At 37.3% G+C, this 22,319-nt stretch overlaps 1 protein-coding gene across 1 annotated transcript in view; it reads right to left on the bottom strand.

The window, feature by feature from the left end:
* Positions 1-268: 268 nt before the first annotated feature.
* DCDC2 (doublecortin domain containing 2) overlaps positions 269-22,319 on the bottom strand; it is a 53,986-nt gene continuing 31,935 nt past the window's right edge. Inside the window, exons 8-10 of the mRNA XM_005525247.3 lie at positions 15,684-15,784; positions 3,700-4,044; positions 269-2,788 (exon numbers count right to left, since the gene is read on the bottom strand). Coding sequence (XP_005525304.1) covers positions 2,681-2,788; positions 3,700-4,044; positions 15,684-15,784 — 554 coding nt within the window. The 3' untranslated portion in view covers positions 269-2,680. The remainder of the gene's footprint in view (positions 2,789-3,699; positions 4,045-15,683; positions 15,785-22,319) is intronic.

Genomic DNA, 22,319 nt, shown 5'->3' on the forward strand with positions numbered 1-22,319 from the left:
TTTTCTTTCACAGTTGCAATACAAAAACTGCCAAATCCATTTTTTGTTGGTTTTTTGATTTTTTTTTTAAAGTACTGGTTATGGGAGAATCCTGTCAGCTGCAAAATCACCAAATTTATAAAGTCAGTAATCCAAAGACAGATTTAACAACAAACAGGCCTTGATATGAGAGAAAACACAGGAATGTCTGAACTAGTTCTCTTTAATAGCAAATTATTTTTAAAAACAAAAGCAAAACAAGAAAACAATTATTACAAAAACCCTCAGAATTGTTGCACATAAGTGTAATAAAATAACATTATATAAACTTTACAAAATTATGTATTTCTCAGGTAAAACTGAGTTAAGCAATCACACACAGCAGACCAAGACAGAAAAACTATTAGCAAGACCAAGGCTGTATCAGTTTTGTTTAATTTCTACTAGAATTATTTGTTAGGTATAAACTAGTTTCCCTAAATAAAAGAACCTGATAGACATTCATGTTGCCAGTGTAGCAAGGTGAATGATAAAATGGTTATATTTCTAATTCCAAAGTCAGATTTGCTTTTCTGAAGAAAGATATCCTTTCTTACAAGAGAACAGAGGGGGAAACATTTTCAAAGTCGAGTAACACTCACAGGAATTTCATGCTCCTATGAAGGAAAATGGTAATATTACATTTCCCTAGAATTTAGTTTAATCCTTTAAATTATTCTTATTGATATCTGTAAGTCTTTTAAGCATGGAAAATACCAAACTTTTGGGGAAAGAAAAGAAATTACAGAAGCTGGCACTCAGAAGCTATAAATAGAAACCAACAATAAAGGTACCTTTGTCATTTTACCTCACTGTCACTCACAGTTATTTTTATCCATTCTGATTCAGGTTTGTTTTGTTGTTGTTGTTTTTTGTTGAGGAGAAGAGCTTGTTGGTTTTTACTTCTGCTTAACTATAAATGCCTTTTAAATCCCAGAGAAATCAAATATATTTGAATATAGGTTTAATTGCCATTACAAAAAAAAGGAAGTGTGCATACTTTGCTTAAGAGCTTGGCTAAATTAGGAGTTATTTTGAACTGATCACAAATGCAATATTCCCTTCAATCTTAGACAGCTCAACAGAAGCTACAGGTTTCATAGAAGGTTTCAAGGTTTCACAGACAATTCAGAGATTCCACAGGGCAAACTGTTCTAACCCTGTTCATATGTTTTTTTAACATGTCTTTTATAGTTAATATTGCCAAAGCAGCAGAAATATGCTGAAGGATCTCCACATTTTCTACTACAGTGGAAAAATACACTTAATAATCAGTAGAAGAAGGGAAGATGTTTGAGTTTCAGTTATAGCAAGTGGATCTTCACATTCCTTAAACAGTGCTTCAAGTTCAATTTGTTCATAAATGTAATTCTTGTCTTAATGGCATGAAATCAACAAAAATGACATTAAGTTTAGTATAGTAATAATTTACTAGCATTAACGATAAGGAAACCCACTATTTCTTTTGTATAATTAATAAAATTATGCTCAGGGCTGTATTTCTATGAACAACAAATTATTCCCATAACTAACAGAGAAATGATAAGACCAATGGAATCACTGTCATTAAGTGAACTAATACTGTGGATCAATGCCTTATTTACTAATGCATATTAAGCCACAGCCTATCGGGAGATAGCTTGCTCAAAAGGATGATGACACACTTCCAACCATTAAGGCTATGCAAAGGGTTCATAAAGGCGATAATTGTTCCTGACTTTTACAGAAAGCTGGTGGGCTTATCCTGATGTCTCACATATTAAAATGGCTCCATCAACTGCAATGGTGTCATGGCAATTTCAGTCTGAATCTAGGCACATTCTTTTTTTTAGTTCATTAATAAATTAAGTTTCTCTTAGACTGAATTACAAATCCATCCAAATTCAACTTTTTAAACTAATCTACTACATACTCTTCCTTTGTTCATGATGACAATAACTCACTATTGCAGGACAATCAACAAAATTTTCTGTTTTAAATGGAAATAAGCTGCAATATTGTAGGCTGTCCACATGTATTAATAGTGTTAAGTAAGTGCTATTTATGTATGCAAAACCTAATAATTCTAATTAATATACTGAAAATAGACTATTTAGTAATATTGAACTGGCCCCTCATTATACTAAATCATTTTCTGTGGGCATAAATCCATTAGGTGAGGAACATATTGTAGTTATATCTTAATTTTATACCTCAAGATTATACCTTATACCTATGTGGAATTGTAGAGGAAAAAATACACATGTCCTAGTTAAAAGGTAAAAAATAGTTTCTTTTCCTGAACAAATCAACAAAGGAATTTTGACATTGAATATGGGTGGGTCTCTTTTCCTTTCCCTGGAACAGTGTTGTTTTTCTGGTTATTCTATTGCTGCTAACTATCTCGTACCACAAAATGGTTAGTTTATTTCTAATACTACTATAAAGTACTCCTGCATTTTCCCCCTCAAATCCTATGAGAAAATCTCACCTCCTAAAACTAATTCTATATTCTTCTAGTAGATATAAATGCTTGTTTTTCATCAGTCCATAGAGCATCATCATCGCATTACGTGGGTACTCAACCTGCCTCCCTAATTTAAGTTGCCAACGACAAAAAATAACATGGTTTATATTTAAAGTGTTTTCCGTTCTCATTTTCTGCTCATTACATTTTTCCTGTTTATGCAACTGCTGCATAGTCATTGCTCTGGTCGTTCTTTTCACTTTCCTGTGGGCTGGTGATTGTCACCCTTGGATTTGTTGATGTTTTTTCAAGACTGGGATCAACCTCAAGAAAAAGGACAGGCACTGTTAACGTCATTGGGTATCAAAGATTTCACTTAATTTCAATACAGCATTAAGCACCTCATATTAAAATTTCCACAAGGTATTCTAAATGTGAAAAAAATGTCTTCAAAGAGTGATGGTGTTAAAATTTTCATTTATTTTATACTTATATATCTTCCAAATGAGAAAGCACTCACATTAGAGGTCCCCCCTACAGCTCTTTCATCAAGCATCCAGTTACCCACATATGCATTTAAAGCGAATGCTCATTCACTTTCTCCATTTCCATAAATAACTTCAGCTTTTCTAAAACAAAAAAAAATTCAAATATATGAAGCACAGAATAAATTCAGAGCCCAAGAAAATGTCATGTTACTCAGCTCTCTCAATTGAAAAATATACTTGTGTGTCATACAGGAACTGTATTTTTCAATTTCTAAGAACAAGATGAAACTTCCACAACACAATGGCAAAATGCATTTATGAAATGCAACTTTTGTGAAAGTCAGTTCATTGAAATAATGAGGCACTGTGGGGTCATGAACACACCCATCTGCTCTGTCCTAAAAGAAAAAGTAATGTAGAAATATATAATGATTCTGGTTTTCTGGAAATTGCAAGAATTTTTTTCATTACTTTTTTTTCAAAATTTAGCACACTAAGGAAAGTAGAAGATGCAGATCCATCAAATAGTGAGAAACATCTGCTTTCTCAGTTGGAGGGTATATAATGTAATTACTGATGAAACTGATCTATACAGACAGAAAACAACTTTTCCACAAACTGAAGTTCTCATAAATGGTCTCAGGACTTTATCAGAAATTAACTACTTAGAGACCAGATGAGAAGCATAAGGCTGAGATTAATGAGGAGCAATAACAAGAAAAACAGTTTAAAAGAATTTACACTCACCTGGTTCTGACTGCCAGAATCCTCTTTTATTTCTTCTTCAGACTGAAGATCACCTTGGTAGTTCAAATGCTCCATTCCCTCACAATTTCCTTCATTGGTTTTGCCATTTAAATGGATAGGTTCCTTTCCCTCTGCTTGGTCAACATTCTGTGTTTCTCCTGCTTCATCTTCATAATTTTCATTTAATTTCTTTTTGTTTTCTTCCACTTCAATTCTTTCTTTAACAGTTTCCTCACTTTCCTCTCTATTCACTTCTGGATATTCTTCCTCTCCTTTATATGCCTCCTCTCCCCTGTCATTCTCCTCTTCTACATTTTCTTCTTCATCTACAGTTTCTGCTGGCCTCTGGTGAAAGGAAAAGCAGCAGCATTATGAGGCATTTTAAATCAGAATGCTCCATGCAATTCTGAAATGTGACAGACATCAAATTCACAATTACATCATTACTGAGGAATAAGTATGCTAATTTGAGGTTTGTCTACATGGACAGAAAATTATGCTCCCGTACTTACACCCCATAATGCCCTTTTATTCTTCATTTACAACAATTGTTGGTGAGATTTAAATTTATTACATGGGTTTTAATCCATTTGGCCACACTCAAAACAACTGGAATGAGCTAGATTTAATGGGCACAGTAACAGCTTAATCTGTTCCATCTACTCCAGGTTCTCTAACTTTCTAGCATTTAGTACATACTTGTTTATAAATCCTGTCACAAGAAAATATCATGTATTACTAGCCCACAAGCTGTTCCCCAAGAAGCATTTTACCTATGGACCAGGTCATGCCACGACCATCAGTATTGTCTTCTTTGAATACACAGAGAAGTAGCCAGAGAGATGAGGTAGACCTACCACTGGTCACTTCCAAGACATCATTCCCCTTTCCAAAGATCCCTGTATAGGGTGCCTTGGCTAGGTTTTGCTGGACATTTGGTAGCAATTTTTTCCTACACAGAATTGGACTAGCAGCCAGAAGGAACAAGATCTTGCCTGACCTTGTAGAAGAGTTATATGTATGGATAAAACTGCTGGCAGCATCATCTCACGACAGCCTGGGAGACAGTTGCACAAATTGTCTGGTCTTTGTCCTTTGCCTTCCAGTTTCAGTTTTGAAGGCACACCTTACTATTCAGTCAACCAATGCTCCCACCTGCCAAGATTACTTACATACTTCTGCTGAGGTATGAATCAAAATAAAGTGAAAAAAATCCCACAGGAGTGACAGGGATGACTCCCACCCATCTTTATCAGACTTTAAATCTAAAGCAAACAAGCTGAGAGCAATAGATTATCTCTTAATCAAAACTGCTTGGAATTTTACTGTCCTCAATAGCTCCTTTATGCAAGCTGCTATCTGCTACAGAGAAGCAAGTTGTCTTCTAAAAATTTATTTTCCTCACTAACCCTAACATTTCAAAAGAATTTTCTCATCACCTTCAACATATTAATAAGAGCCAGTTCAGTAAGATCAAGAATTTATTGAAGCCTCTTGATGAAACATCTTGATTTTCCTTTGATATCCAAGTTGCAACTTTATTATGCCAGTACACAATGCCACATTGGCACGGCTGCAAAAAGGACAAGTCATTGTGTTGCAATAATCCACAGAATATGGAATTACCAGAAATACTACGTGGCTACATGACCAGATAAATAATGGCTCCATAAGTGATTTTTGAAGTACGGTCATTTCTATGTGTTTTATTCAAGCCTTTCATCTAGTAACATCAAACTGGCCTTATTACCACTAAAATAAAACTTTAACAAGCCAGGTCTTTACAGAAACCTTCAAAGAAGGCACCATCCAAAGCAAATTTGATCCAACCTTTGTAACCTGCAGCACATAAAGACAGCGAAGAATCTGTAGATCCATAAATTCTCAGAAGTTACCCTCTACTCTTAGGCATGTTATCTCCTAATTTGCTTTCAGTCTACTAAGGAAATTAGCAGCCCTGGATTATGACCAGAAACAGGGTAAGGTGGGACAAATTACACCAGATGCCAGTAGCTAAAAATGTGTTCGATTTTTACTTAATGGCCCCTGCTTGCTACGACATTACACACACTAAATGAAGAGAGGATAAGAAAAGTCAACACAGACCTTCTCAGTTAACTGTTGTAGTCATCCAAGACATTACAATTTCCAGCTTTTTGGTAGTGGCTTTAGTATGGTGGCTTATTGTGGAGTGCAGAAGAAAGTGTGTAGGCTTTATGCCATGGTGTAAACATATGTATCCCAATGCTTTAACTGGTTTCACTGCTGTGGAAGCAGTCTTTGGCATAGAAGCACAGTGGACATGTGAGGGACAGTGACTTCCTGAAGTGCTATTCTATCTGGACTTATTTGACCTTATCTGTCTAAAATAGGTGTGGATGAAAATTTTTGAAGAGTTAAATCTGAGAAACGTAGAATAAAAACATAGCATTACTGAACTGTACCCAGAAACTCACTGAAAGCTCACAGAGCATAGAACTAGCATGAAATAACATTCAAATTCCAACTAATTTAACATGACCAATCAAGCTAAATTGCAAGAAAAATAATAGTAGAGAACAAGATGAGTAGAACAACTCCCATAAGTGCAAGTATAATGTTTTTATTGTAACTGAAAATTTCAAGATAGCTGAGCCTATTACTACAATGTCATTACTATTATAGACAAAAATAAAAAGCCACGTTTTCAGCTAATAACTGGAAAGCAAAATGCATTCTTCATTTAATCTCCTTTCAAGCTATGCTACGTAAGAATGGACGTTTCAAACAAGTTAAAAATACACATTGATCCAGAGGAAAAGACCTTTCACAAGGTAATCTAAAATGTAGTACGGTTCCCTCTGCATGTAGAGTCAAAGGTAGCCTTTAAAATGTGGGTATGACCACTGACTGTGCATTTCAGATTGCACAGCAGACCTAAGACAGGACTGGAGGGAGGAAATTGAAGGCCAAAACCACCCACCAAATAGTACATTGCTCTTTACATAAAAAAGTGTGATACTTCCTACTGAGATCTCATTGACCTACTCACCGTGCATAAATTAGCGTTCTCTATTTTAAGTACACCTTCTTCACTAAGAAAGAAGTATACTTAGCAAATTTTAGCTAGGGAACATTTAGGGAAGGAGAATGTTTATCTGCATATATAGATGCAGGGAAGAAAACAGAAAAAGGGAGAAAACCAGCGGTCTTAATAGTCCAAAGCCTGTAAATGCTGTACATGCTTAACTTTACCTTTTTGAACAGTTTCATTGATAGCAGTGATCCTGAAATAATGAACTGAAGCCTACATTAAAGTACTTGGTGGCTCAGAGTGTAATTTAAAGTCCCCTGGAGTCATTGGGAACCTTTCCATCGAATTTGATGCAGTCCAGCCATACCTCCACCTACCACTGTACAAATTGTCTATTATATATGCACCAAAATTACCACAAACTGTGCTTTCTCAGTCAGAATAAATCAGGATGGGCACACTGAAAGCAAAACAGGAATGCTGACTAAGACCCACCTATCCTTGCAGAAATTATCAGACTCAAGTCAGCAATGATCTTGTATACTGACATGGAAGCAGTGACACTTCCCATCTTAGTTTTTATCTTTTCATCAGTCACCTTTTAAATAACCAAAATATTCTCAGTCAGAATTTCCTGTATGGAATAAATTGGATGGATAGCCAAGACAGATGGGGGACTGCTCTTCCTGTTGTTCGGAAGTCAAGAGTTCAGCCTTTGGCCATTGTGATGGTTCACAGGAAGTTGTCCCTCACATTTGTGATTCTTATAAAAGCTCACGGCATCTCAAATCCAGAGAAACAGCTCTGGATGTATCTCCAGGCCTGAGTGCCTGAGGTCTATCACCTCTATTGCAACACAGTTATCATAAGGATATCAAAGATCGTAACAGAGAACAAAAGGCACATCAAAAATTCATGTTGGAAGCAAAAACAACTGTACAATTTCAACTTGGACTGGAGAAGCATTCCTATTCCTTAAGATAACTTTCACAATCAAGTGAGTTCTAGAGCAGAGAGCTTTTCCAGCCACTGTGCTAGATTATCCCCATTCCTCCTACAGCCAGAACTAATCATAATAAGGTTTGTAATTTTGCCTTTTGAATGGTTGAAATAAAATAGGAAGTAACCTTCCTTTTTGCATTGCTGGCTGCATCTTTTAAGTGAAGGTGATGCTTTTTCAGTTTCATGCTTGAAAGCACATTACTTAAAGTAACTAATTTTCAAACCATACCTTTGTGAATGTGAGAACAGTTCTTTGCTTGTCATGGACTAGCAACAAAAAGACTCACTGACAAAAGACTTGTATATGTACATTGAAAAGCATAGTCAACCAAAGGCACACAGTAAAACTGGAGCAATTCTCAGCTTCTTGCTGCAAACATGGACCCAGCTCGCCTTCTGGAAACCTCCTGACTTAACTAACAGGATGATGAGGAACAGAGCCAATTTCATTTTGCATTCAAGAAGTATGATTGCTTGACAGTATTTTTAATCTCAGCAAAAACAGAGCATTTAAAAAAGAAAGATGTATTCTAATTACACTCATCATGCTAACATTCATTAAGAGCTACATTGCCAAATGCCATCATCACTCAAAAGCAGTAAGTCAGGAAATCTTCAGACATTGAAGCATTTGGCTTCTTTTCCTCTAGGGATGCTAATGTAAACCTCTCAGTAGGTTTGTCCATGACTGATACTTAAAAGTGCAGTATCACAAATCATTTAAGGCAGAAATTATTTTGTACCATTAATATAAAACATAATTTTTCTTTATTGAAGTCATTTGGAAATGTTTACTTGGCTAATGGTCACGGCAGACAAACAATGAGATAGACAACAAAAATCTTAAAGGTCATGAAAAACAGCATAAATACATCTCACAAATGCACCAACAGGAACACTTGACTTCAATTGCACCAAAGCTCTCCAGAACAGAGCTCCCCTGCTCCTACCCGGGAATGTTTTGTAGCAGCGCTGCACAGATTCCAACAGCGAAACATTTTGTTCCTGAACCAGAAAGTGTTGCTAAGTGACAACAGCCCTCTTCTCTTTCACATCATTTACAAAACCCAGGCTCTTAAAAACAAGCAAATGAATGGTTAAGGTTCAACTGTCTTACACTTCCCACATAGTTCCCACCTTTGCACAAAATGCACTGTTGTTACTGAAGGCAAAAAGTCTTTATCGCCACAACATTTAAACCTCAACTTTTTTATTACATGGGTGCCATTTATTTATTTATTTTTACAACACTGTAAAATACAGTACCTGAATCCACAGAGTCTAATCTTTCATAAAATCACAGCACCCAGAAGTCCAGCTAGAATGAATGGAAACTAAAGAGCTTGAAGTGTAGAAGAAACAGCTTTTCAAACTCCCTTCATTGGTTTCATTGTCCAATAACTGGAAGCATACTTCATTCCTTAATCACAATGCAGCCATGGTAGAGAAGCCAACATCTTTGAGCACTGCCCTCTGGGGCCCCCAGAATAAGAGGGACATAGACCTCTCCTACGAAGACAGACACAGAGAGTTGAGGGTATTCAGTCTGGAGAAGAGAAGGCTGCAGAGAGATCTCCTAGCACTTCCCAAGGCCTGAAGAGAGCCTTTGTGAAATCCAGAGAGGATCTTCTTACCAGGGCATGTGGTGACAACACCAAGGCAAATGACTTCAAACTGACAGAAGACAGGGTTGTATTGACTATTGGGAAGAAATTCTTTACTATGAGGATGGTGGGGCACTGGAACAGATTGCCAAGAGAAGCCATGGATGCCCCATCCTTGGAAGTGCTCCAGACCAGGATAACAAGGCTCTCAGCAACCTGGTCTGGTGAAAGGTGTCCCTGCCTGTGGTAGAGGGGTTGAAATGAGACAATTTTTAAAGTCCTTTTCAACCCAAACCATTCAATGGCTTTATGACCTTATCAGATCTTTACTTTTCTAATATGTACCTAAGTCAAAAATACCTTTTTCTATCTACTTCAGACATCTATGTTTGTTTTTTCCCCAAAGCATTTTGCACGTGTTCAATAAAATTTGCCTAAACTTCCTACAATACAGTATGATCTGCTGAGCATACCTGTAGATAATGAGAAAATTGTTAAGCATTTAGAAATAAGTCTTACTGAGACTGCAAAAATACAAAAATAATTTTATAAGTTCTTCCATAATTAATTAAAAATGCCCTTTAAGTTAAGCAGTTTTAGAAACTGCCTGCTCAAGGGTTCCTGAAATTTTTGAAAACAGGGTTACACAGAGAAAACTTTTTTCAAAGTGGTATCAAACTAGTTTTACAAGAGCTTTTAATTTCCAGGCTTCACTCAGAAGTGAAGGCCTTTCAACTGTTGGCCACACAGGCCTCTAAAGACAAGATCAGCTACTGCTACTACAACTTCAGAAATCAGTCACCCAATGTAGAAACCACAGAAAGATCTCCCTTCTCATTCTGAACTGCAAGGAGCCAATCAGAGTAAGTTTCCCTATCTCACACAGACAAACAATAACAACATTAAGTGTAAATCAATGGAGCTGAAAGAAGAATATACAGTGGAAAATATTATCTGCTGGCTTGTCAGCACTCAAAATTCATAAGGCTTAAATTACAGCTGCATCATTTGTAGTGAAATTTGAGCATAGGAAGTCCTGCATGTGTTCTTTCCAAATGCCATTTTGAAATCCTTAATGATGTAGTGCAAAATGTTTTCTTGTGAAAAGCCGTAGCCTTTTTAATCAAAGCATGTCTCTTAAAGCAGTCTGCCTGTTGTAGTGTTGAATCAACATAAACTTTAACATTTTGCCTTCAGCAATGGGGAAGATAAACATTTTATTCTGCTCACTGAGGTGAATCTTGAGTCTCTAAAGCAAAATGTATACTCCATAATGAAAACTGCAAATGAAAGGTGAAAATCTTCTGCTACTGATGATATACTCCAGCTCACCTAGGGGAGATACACAATCTCACATCACATCACAGCCCAGGAAATGGAAAATAATGAGTGTAGGACTGCATCAATCAGTGGACAAGTCTATCAAAGTGGAAAGCAAATGGATAATGAAAGAACCAAGAATGTGAACATCTACAGAAAAACTCCAAAGCAGTGCCTATTAGAAAAATTTATCATCAACTAAGTTTTACAAATAAACACAGAAGCAGGTAAGCAGATGGGGATGATGAATCTGGAGGGGGGAAATAACCCAAAGAACAAACCAAAACGAAAACCCAAGCAGATACTCTTTCTACATCACATCTTAATAGCCAGTATCATACACCCCATGGCAAAGCAGGCTGGCACAACAACATGCCCAAATTCCTTATGGGGTCATGCACTGGATAACTTTGGGTCTCGTAACTCTCATGCTTACTCCACCTCCCAAGGGCTAAGCATGGGAGAAGTACAACCACTGCAAATGGATAAACCACTGCAAATTTGCAGTGTTATTTCAGTATTATCACTAGAAACTGCTGCTTTTGTATTTTAGAACTTTTATAGAATGAAAGAAAAAGAATATTTTTTTCTGAAAGCTTTAAAAGTTAGAATTTTTCCTCTCGGAGTTACTTTGAATATATTTGCATTATTACCAGAAAATTCAAAGTAACACACATAATTACTACCTCCAGTAAGAAACCACTATTATTTTGCTGCCTCCCTGTCAAGAACCACCTTGTTCCCTTGCTATTTGCACAACTGATTTCATAGTCTGTCATCAGTCCCCACGAATGTTGACACAATGATGCAAACAACCGACTTGGAGTAAGCCTGCGTGTCAAAAGAAGAAACCAATCATTTTGTATTTGGGAGCTGAAGTCTTGGTAAAGAATATAGAACAGAAAGGTCTGGTTTGGTTTAAGGCAAAATACTACTTTCTTTCTTCCTTGATGTTCAATTACAACTGTCATCTAGTCTGGAGTAAAGCAAACCCTGTTCTTTTAATGTGTTTTCAGCTGGCAGACAGCATTTTACAGAACGGGACATAAGTGAGAGTCTAGCCAGTATAACGGTAGGTTTAGTTAATGGCTAATCTGGCATTTGTTCAACTGTGTACTTCAAACAGCAAGACAGAGAAGGTGCATAAAAAGAAAAAAATATGAAGCTCTATCTTCACCACCTCATTTATGTGCCTGATGGAAATGATAGCCTATCAGAAGTGTCAGTATTCTAGTGAAAGCTGGCATGTAAATATTTATGCATTATGCAAGACAGTCAAGCCCTGGCTGGCTGTCCTTTCCCATATTTCTAGCAATAACAGAAACTCTGGTGCAGATAAGAAAAAGCTAAAAAGCTTCACATCACAGAATTTAAAACAATTTTAAATGGTCATTAATATGAACCTGAACATGCAAAATGCTAAATGCTTCTAAGGTTAGAGTGACCTTAATTATCTGGGAATAAAAAGTACTCTGTGCTACCCAGAAGGACATGGCTTCTTGCCAGATTACCAAGGAAACTATACATGAAGTTTTAACATTATATATAATCCATGGCTCAGATTATACAGTGTGCATGACTGATTTTTAAATCGGTTTTTTCCCCATCAACTACACGTGCTTTCAGTTCCTTGTCCAGATAGCAAAATCTGTTGGTAGCAAGTGAAAAATATTTCTATCTGAACATGATGAATGGACCTTGGTACATGAGCTTAGAGGTATCCAGCAAGTTCCTAGCATTGCAAGCTTGCCAGCACATCTGATGCTCACTGGCAACTGTGTGAACAGTTCCACTGCCAAACAGAGAAGTGGTAGTAGAGAGTTTTTCCCCCTCCCTAGGGATGGTCACCATCAGCTGGCAGAGGCAAACTGGTGAGACACACAGAGCTACTGCCTGTGCTATAGGATCTCTGTGGAGAAGTAAGGCAGCTGACTCCAGGGCTGGATTTCTTTGAATTGCACTCAGCCTAAAAACTAAGGTCTGACAACCCAATTTACACAGCCAAATGTCCTACGTTGCCCAGAGGAATTCTTTACACACCTTCAGAGGCCAATAAACAGGCTAATAATTTCTGAATTTGATTATTACACTGTCAAGACCAGAGCAGAATGTGCTTCAGGATGTCATAAGAAACTAGGATTAAGAAAACAGCCGGCATGTTCTTCCCCAATGTCAGTGCTATCAATATAACACAACACATCCTAATTATCATGACACCTCACCAGGACAACCACAATTAACAGGGCTGAGCCCAATGCTGCTCATCATATAAGACTCTGAGGGTGGGGCAGGTATGTGCTGTGAGAAGACACAGCTGTATCACATCCCTTCTATCAGGAGGCAAGACAGTCATGTTCTTGTTGTCTCTATCACCTGATTCATGTGTCTTCAAGAAAAATGTCTATAAAATAGCTGAGCAGCAGTCCTCCCCATTAAAGTGAATAAATAATGAGAATGATACTTCTAACCAACAGGAGCCAAGGATAAAATCTGTATAATTTTTTAGATGGTATGGTGTCAGTCTTCAAACTGGCTAATAAGTTCACAAAACATCTATTTCACCTCAGGTATTGTTTGTAAAAGCAGAACACAAGCTAAAGGCATGCCTAGTATTCTTTTAGACATTAAACATGAAAAAAAATCAGCCAACTAAATAATAAGCAATATTTAGTAAGCAATTAAATAGTGACATAAGCTCTAGCCCCTAAACTTTTTAATTTGCTGCTGTGCTGTTTCTTGTTTCTAAATATCTCTCTTCTGCTGAGAAGGACTCAAAGCTGGAAAAATACTCTAGATGCAACCTCAGAGACGTCCAGTCAAGAAAAATAATCAGTGACCTTGATGTGCTGGCTGTGCTTTTACTACCCCATCCTACACAGTCCACCTCATCCCCACAGGGAGCACTTGCCAGCCATGGGAACTTGCATAGCCCTTTCTACAGCTCCTTTCTAGCCCACCTCTGTCAAGACTGCACTGAGACAGTTACTTCTTTACAGGTGCCCAACTTTGTACCTTTCTTTCTTGTTGAACTTCATGAGGCTTAAGTCATCCTATTCCTTCAAGCTCTGAATGACAGCCCTGCATTCACCTGATAATGACAGCTGGGCCTGAATAAGGCTGTGTCCCATACCATCACCTATGTTACCCATGAACATATTACAATGTCTCAGGTACAGTACCAAACCCTAAGGACCACCATCTGTAAATAGGTACCAGATAAATCTCAACCAGCTTTTAAATCTAACCAAATACGCCAGTTTTTCACCTACCTTTTAGCCCACAAATCTAGTCTCTATTCTCATTAAGGTTATTTTCCTCCCTATATTTACCACACTTCTTCCAATTTCTCCTTAAAATATGGAAGTCTATGCTGAAAGCAAGATAAAGGACAATAACTGCTCTCCCTTCCTCCACAGACCGACTTATTTCATCACTGAGGCAATGAAAATGGGTAAAGTATGATCTGTCCATAGTACATCCATAGTAGTTATTCCCAAGCACATGCACCAGTTTCCATTTCTCAACAAGCTTTTCCTCTCTCAATTCCATTTCTGCATATCCAGAAAATGCCTCTATTCTGCTCTTTAATAATCTATCCCCCCCCTTCTGCCTCTTTTAGTTTGAGGTCAGGAGTCCTCTGCTCAAATTGGCCTCCTGTTATGCTTGCTTGTTATCTTGCACAGTGGCCATAGTTACTGTAGTTCGAGGAAGTTTCTCCTGGAAATCAACTAGATCTCCTGAATTCCTCCACACTTCAGGGCAGCCTCACACACGATCCTGCGGCCAGTTTCCCAAGCAAGCCAAAGGCAACTCTCCTAACTTCTAGGGTTTTTTTATTTTGTTATTTTCCACCCTACTTTCTTCAGGGGCTTAAACTCTGACCATTTCACAGCTAGTGCAACTACGGCTTCCACTGTCAGATGTCAAACAAGTTTCTATTTATTCTTGAGAAGTAAATTCAGCAGAATGATTCACCTAAATATATCTCTCACTACCAACATCAAAAACCTGTCTCAAACACACTCCAGAAATCTCATAGATTTTTTTATGCTCCATTGCGTTGCCCTAGGTAATTGAAGTGCATTTACAAACTCTTATCTTTAGCTCCCTCCCATTTTTTACAGACTCACATAAACAAGCAATCCTCAGCTCTGCTAACCACCAGTATGTCATAAAAATGCCCAAGATTCTTGATGTTACTGGGATGATTTTTTGCCTGAGAAATCCTTTGGATAAACTGTGATTCCTTACATCAAAGCATGGATCAGAAATACTATTTTGTGGCCAATGTGACAGGCTCCAAGCCATCATCAATGGACACCAAAAGCACAATGCAACAGGAAACAAAGCTGAACAAAGCTGGCAAATTCCTACAAACACGTAAGATGAAAAAGAGGACTGTCTTGTGAGCAATTCATTAGCAGAAAGAAAGCACGTATGTTTTCTGCAAATAGTTTGAGCAATTCTACTCTTCCCTTCCTTGGAATAAGCTTCAATTTACCTATTCCTTGTATTATATCAGTTAGCAGGAGCACAAATCAAAGTACAAAATAGGACATATAATCTTATGTTTAATTATCATGACCTATTTATTGCACATAAATCTTCGGATTAAAAAATTGGCCAGCAAAGCACCATGTTGCTCCAACAGAACTAAGTGCTGTCAGCTTTAACAAAAATCAGATAAATCCACACATGTTGTGGTCCAGAGCTGGAGGAATACTGCTCTACAGCATAAAGAGATTGCAATTCAGGTGAACCTATTTGGTAGGATGTAACAGCAGGAGCCCTGATTCACTAAGGCTCTGTAAGAGCTCTCAAAGCAGTTCTAAAGCTGATGAAAAGGTAACTGACATTTGACATATTAACACAGAAAGGGAGATTTGCTAAAGCTGCCATAAAAAAAGCTGTATTGTGGAGCTTACAGTCATCCCCACAGAATTATGCTGTACACTTGAAAGAAATTGAGGAAAGAGAATCAACACACAATCTGTAATCCTAAGAAAAAAAAATGCAAAGCCATTTATTTAAAGCTTCATCACTACCTGGTCCAGTGGAACTTCCACAAGAGTATCTTCATCTTCTTGCACTTCAACTGCCCCCCACATTTCAGACCCCTCTTCTCTGGCTTTGTAAATATCTTCACCTATAATGGGAAAGACTGAGTGTAAGGAAGTGAAGTCCAATGGTGACACAGTGTGGCTCAACTGCTGAACTGCACATTCAATTTTGCTTCTGAGAAAAGCTTTCTGAGCTGACCCATCATTCCCCATACAGTTCTTTCAAGGAACTTCAGTCTCACATTATTGTCAATTTGTTTTTCTTTCCTTTTAACAACAAATACTTACATAGTACACCACTTGGGGAAGGGGGAAAAAAAGAAAGGGAACTGAAAGGGAACTGAACCATGTCCTGAATCTGAAGTTCCTTCACTTTGGGCAAAGATCCAGAGCGAATCTGAACTAGATACATTACAACAACAACATAATACTTAACGTTTCTACAGTCAATTACAGTATCCTTTAGTAATAAGCATAGTAATAACATACATCTATCAAAAATTTCAGTCTCTGAATCAAAAACAAACATGCTGAATCAGGTCAGGGTTAAAAGATTAAGAGCAACAGTTGGATTAGTTCTACTCCTCAACTCTGGGCACATGCAAGTAGCACATACAGCTGAAACTCCACATACACATTAAAAAGCAGGTACTCCTGGACAACAAGGATGTTAATTTGCATTGGTATTCAATTTTGCAAAGATCTTATACCATTTAGTTTTAGTAATTCCTTTCCTCTATGTATAAGGAATAACTAGGGGTTTCAGAAGTTTCCAACACAGGACTTACAGTATCAGCTAATTAGAAAAGTGAAGATAGGTACATATGTACCTATGAATAGGTACGATTTCCAAGTGATGCACGATGCTCTCTTTTTTCCCCTGAACTGAAAACAGCCCAGAAACTAAAGGCACGGGTTACTCCAAATTATCTCTCTCCACTGATCAAGGAAATATGAAGATGTGCCCATATCCAATGTAATATGTAACTACAGTAAGAAAGATGAAAAAGTGTTTCCACTATTTCTGACTGCCTCCTAGCTCTTCATAGAAGGATCTGAACTTGGTAATATCAACCAATACAAATTGATTGACATTGCAGGATGCTGCTAAAAAACCAGCTTTAGTATAGCACAGAACCAGTTTGGTGGGAAAAAAAATTAATAAAACCACAAGACCCAGAGAAATCCAGCATCCAACTGCGTAAAAAGTCAGCACTGACTACGCTGTCTAGTTTTCCAGTTACTTTCTTATCACTGTGAGAGTCAAGGGAAGAGTTTGCCCTGGGAACAAATTCTGAGGCACCATACCTCAAGTGTAAATGGCTGGAGGGGAGGTGCCAGATGGGCTTAGGAGTTGCCTGACAGACACTGCCCAGAGGACCAGAAATGAAGGCTGTTCTCACAGTCTGAAATGAAGAGGCAGAATTGGGGGTTTCTATGGCACATCACAATGAAATTCCAAAGTGGTGCTGCTGGGTGCATCTTAGGAGAGAGATTTCCTGATGGACAGGGCAGCTTGATTACCCAGACATCAGTCCTGCTGGAACTCCCCACCCTACCAAAAGATCTACAGCACTTGTCTTCTGAAAGGATCCCTGTTGGAAATACCGGAGGTCTCTTGGCATCATTGGTTGGATTCTTATCCTAAATAACTCAGAGATGTTTTTCAAGGCCTGATTTTCATATTGCACATGAAAATAATAATTTTCTTTTTTAATTTCCTTTTTCTTGGGAAATTATAATAAATACAATGCATGTGCATGGATGTTCCATTGAAACCAACTAAGGACATTCAATACTTGATGACAGTATGATAAATCTTGGACAATCTACCTGCATGTATCTCATTACAAATCCCCTTTGACACAAGACTTGTTTGGGTTTTTTGACAAAATCAGCAGTAAAAACATGGAGTGGCTGAGAATAACAACAAGATGCATCTGAACAGAATGTTACCTGTACTTTTTCAAATAATCAATGCACTTCACACTTGCCATTTTTCTGAGCTCTCTAAGAGACAGAATGCTCTGCTTCTTTTACCTGGTATTATCAGATGCCTCTCATCATAGACATTAGAGTTATAGATTTCCACCACACTCTGAGAGAAAAATGTTCCCTAAAAGCCACCAAGAAGACTCTGCTATTTCAAGGCCTCCCCTTAAGTACATAAGAAAATAACCTTGCCCTAGATTCCTTGGCTCACTGAACTATAAAAAGTCAACTCAGAGTCTGAAAGAACTGCATTTAATATCACCCTCCTTCCATTTAGACTCTGTAATAACACCTTTGCCTTCAAGGTCCCCAAGTCTTTCAACCAAAATGGGGACTCTCTGGCCTCTGGAGGTAAAAAGGATTTTGGTGCAGAGGCAATTTTCATCAGGTTTTTACTCCAGGGCAAAAGGAGGAGTACAAGGGAGATGAACATGTGTTAGCCCTGGAAGCCAAATCCACTCAAGAGTTGAGGATTCTCAATTTTAAAGCACCTCTTCTTAGAAGAGAGATCAGGCTCAGGGCTACGCTGAACAACCCAAGGAGACAGACATGCACTATTTTGAAAAAACTTAATTATGGAACCAGGAGGGAGCAGGAGAGAGGAAAGAAGACTGTAAGTTTCAGTAAGGAATCATATTTCTCTTTTAAAAGAGCGTGCCCAAAAAGGTTTTTGCAGGGTTTCGATGAGCAAAATCTGAAATCTCAGTGGAATTTCCTCCAAGCACTTTCTAGCAGGTGTTTGCTCAGAAATCTGATCATAAATGAAAAGCTACTAGTTGAAAAGAACTCTGCACAACACTCTAGCATCTCTCGGGGATACCACTGTTGTCTTGCACAGAAAGAATTCTCAAGAGAAACAGCATTCCTGTTCTTCCACAGACTGCAAATATTATTTAAGGATAATAGAACATGTACAACAAAAGGGAAATTATTTACCTCTGCACAAACATAAGAGAATGGAAGACAGATGTCCAAAATATGTGTACAGTCAGGGAAGGAATTAAAACACTTAGGTCTGAAATGTGCCAAAATAGATGAAGAAAAAAATGACACTAACTGAAAGATGGGGAAATTGTAATACTTGAACAAAAAATTTGAAAGGTAATGGCAAGGGATGCAATTAATCTTAAATTAGGGCACACACTGTTGTCTTTTGTTACAAAAAGTGAAAAGAAATACAAAAATTGCAAAATAACTTATATAAAATTGATTTGAATAAATGGAGCATTATGAAAATAGCTTAAAATGTTAATTGCAACTCTACAGCCAGAAGTATTTAAACTTTCTGCATGTGAAGTTACAAATATTTGGAGGATGGAAGCTGAGTGAAAGGCCAACACCTTTCTTGTTTATGTGATTCTGTGTCAAGATCTTGTCAACAGAAGTTTTCAGGCCACATTAATCACAATTATTGGTGCTCTGAGTTACTTCCAAGGAAATGTTTTCAGTTGGGTAACTTTGCCTCATATTTTATAGATAATGCTTTTTAGTTTAGGAAAAAAAAGTATGAAAAATCTTATTGATGCAATATTTCACATCTCTGTGTCTGAATCATTAGTCAATTTCTTCAATGTCTCTAAGGGAGGAAAAAAAAAAACCAAGAAAGCATTTTAGAAAATGCCATAAATTACATGTAGAAACATTTTTGCACATCTTCATCCTGTATTGTTATGGGCTTCTATTGCAATCTGCACTGAAGCAGAAATATGTGGTGTACCGTGCCAAAAAGAAAAATTCCAGCACTTCTATTATGGAACATTTATGACTACTACAAACAGTTCATACAAAATTGTAGATTAAACATGGTCCTCTTTTATGAGTCAACTCTGACTTTCTTGTGCCTCAAACTACCTGAGAACTGACCACAGACAAGCAACCCTGAAGCAGAAGAGCTCTGAAAGAGGGTAAGAAAGGAAGGTATGTCTCCCTGCAGCTTTGCTGGTAAGTATAAACAGAGGATTTATTTCAGTTCGGTTCTCAGTTCTCCATGCCACAGCAAGTGCAGCTTCTGTCAAGAGGCCAAGCAAAAATCATTGAAAATTTTGTGATCTTCTATGAGGGCATTCTTACATGATGTCCAAACAAAAAGAAGATATTGGAGTTTTTCAAGTCTTGCCAGTCACTGTGTGACTACCTTGAGGCAAAAATCAGCACTATTTTTTATACTCTAAACAGAGAGTTAGGTAAATTAAACATGTCCTGTTATTTCTGATTATTTTAAAGCAAGGTCATGTTCAGCAATTTAGGTAAAAAGGGGGAAGAATAACCTGCAGAAGGGCAAAGAACAGATTCATTCAAAAGGAGCAGCCAGGTGGAAAGAGAGAATATGCAGAGGCTGGAGGATATAGACACTGAAGGAGATAGTGATGTTAGAAAAAATATGTGGAATGAGGAACTGTATAAGAGCAAATAGAAAGCTGAGGAAATACTGGTGAAAAGAAAGGGAAGCAACAGGGTCCAATGCTCTGACTGGAAGGCAGAAAAATGGCTTTTACAGACCAGAAGAGTAGAAACTTGAAAGAATGAGAGAAGGGAAGAAAAACAAGTCTGCAGGTACCCAAGCCAATTTAAGCTTCCTAAAGGAATCTCCCTTCAGGAAAGCCTTCAAAGAGGAATGCTGCTGGACTATTACCTACCAGCAATTGAATGTTTATGCTGTGATGTTACCACACACTCAGAAGTGCAGCAGGAAAAAAAAAAAAACAAAACAAAACAATGAAAAAATGCTCCTTGTTTTCAGGCAAGTATTTTTACTGAATTTTTGTTCATATTTATTTCTCCAACAAACAATACTTATTAAGACTCTGGAGACTGGAAAGAATTCTTACAGAACTTTTTGGTTTCAGGCTAAAGGGATGAATGAAAACTGCAACCACAAGTGCTTTCCTATGTTCCTATGGAGTTTCTTCAAGAGTTGTGCTCTCTCCCGCCTCTTCTCAAGCTCCATAATCCCACAGAGAGAAAGAGTGATGAAATCTCAGGAGGATCCAGATGGCTTAAAACTCTGAATTCCTCAAAGCCTTGTCAGGGTTACCAGGAAAGGGAACATTTGGAGCATGGTAACAGCCCTGACAAGGAAAGGTATCTACTGCCTCAAAAATGCCAAGGACCAACTCAACCCGCCTCAAGTAAATTCAAATGACACAGGTGTTGAAACACTTACTGGCACCTACTTTATGGCCAGCTTCTTCAGAGCTAGGAGCAATGAAGTCACACAAATAGTAAGAACAAGAGAAATTTTCAGCTGAAAAAGGCAGTGAAATTACATGAACAGGATGTAGTCGGAAACAGTCTTTGGTAATCACGTCCAGAGGCTATGGGTGAGAGAAAGGCACTGTGGTCAGGTTTGGATGAGAAGCTTGGAAAGCATAATGACTGGTAAGCAGGGGATGAGGTTTCTGATTTTGTCCTTGGCCAAGGTCTATCTCAAAGTAAGCAGCTCAGTACTCAACTGCTTTCACCAAAGATAGAAGGTGGAACTATATTCCTGCAGAGCTTTTCATCTCTGTGACTGTTGCAAATAGACAGATAAAACAAATTCAATTTAAGACTATTTTAAAACTTCTTAATGACTTGCACAATGACTCCTACAAGTCAAAGATCTTCATTTTGAGAGTTTTGAGAGTTACCTACTCTGTCCTGGCCCTTATCCATGCCAGCTCTTGCTGGCTTTGCAGCCCCAGGGAATTAATTTGTGTAAAAGGGATTCTGCTGCCCATTCAGGAGAATTTTCTAGATATTTCCTAGATCTTTTTTACTTCCTAATCTCCTGATAGGTACAGAACAGAGAAGTTACCAGCAACAGCAAATTTATAAACGCCCAAAAGATTTTGACTAGCAAAATTTCATGTTTTAGTAGTTGTCTCAATACAGAAGCATTCAGTGTATTGTGCATTCAGCTCAGTATGTAGAGAAAGAAACCACAAATTGGTGCATGTATAACCAAGCAAGTCCTGGCTAAAATGCAAAGATCATTTTCTGTTTGATGCCAATCAGTATTTCAGCTGGAATTCTTTATCTGCACTTTGATAAAAAAGGTTATAAGACTTTATTAAATACTAATTAAGTTATGTATTAAACTAACTCATAAGAAATCTGAGTTTATTTTTAAATAATTAAGTTTAATTATTTAATATTAATTAAATATTAAGTTTAATTAATGAGTTTAAGTATTTTTAAATAATTAAGCACAGAATAAATGGCTTTTATATAAGCTCCTTTCCTAAACATCATTAACTGCAAAACATTTATTGCAGTGAAAATTACAAAATATAGAGATATTAATGCATTTCAGATTTTAAACTGAATGAAATTTAATAGTAGAAATTTTAAAAGTCATTGTAATAAGTCTGTCCTGAGTATTTTGTGAAAATCTGAGACATCTATTAACTGCAAGCCCTATACATAAGGAAGTTAATGTGACTATAAAAAAAAATTAATGTGACTTACAACAGAGGCTGCCTCATAAAAACAGTAAGTAAAATCCAAAACCAAATGTAAAAAAAGAAAAAAACGTGGCTCATAAAATTGAATAGTTTGCTATGAGGAAAATGGAAGACATCTGTTTATGCCTGCATATAACATAATTTTATTTTGTAGTTTTGTGTGTGTTTTGGGGTTTATTTAATT

The sequence above is a fragment of the Pseudopodoces humilis genome, chromosome 1 (assembly GCF_049639895.1).
Source record: "Pseudopodoces humilis isolate 2021_Gansu_Grassland_sample_001 chromosome 1, ASM4963989v1, whole genome shotgun sequence".
Classification (NCBI taxonomy): Eukaryota; Metazoa; Chordata; class Aves; order Passeriformes; family Paridae; genus Pseudopodoces; species Pseudopodoces humilis.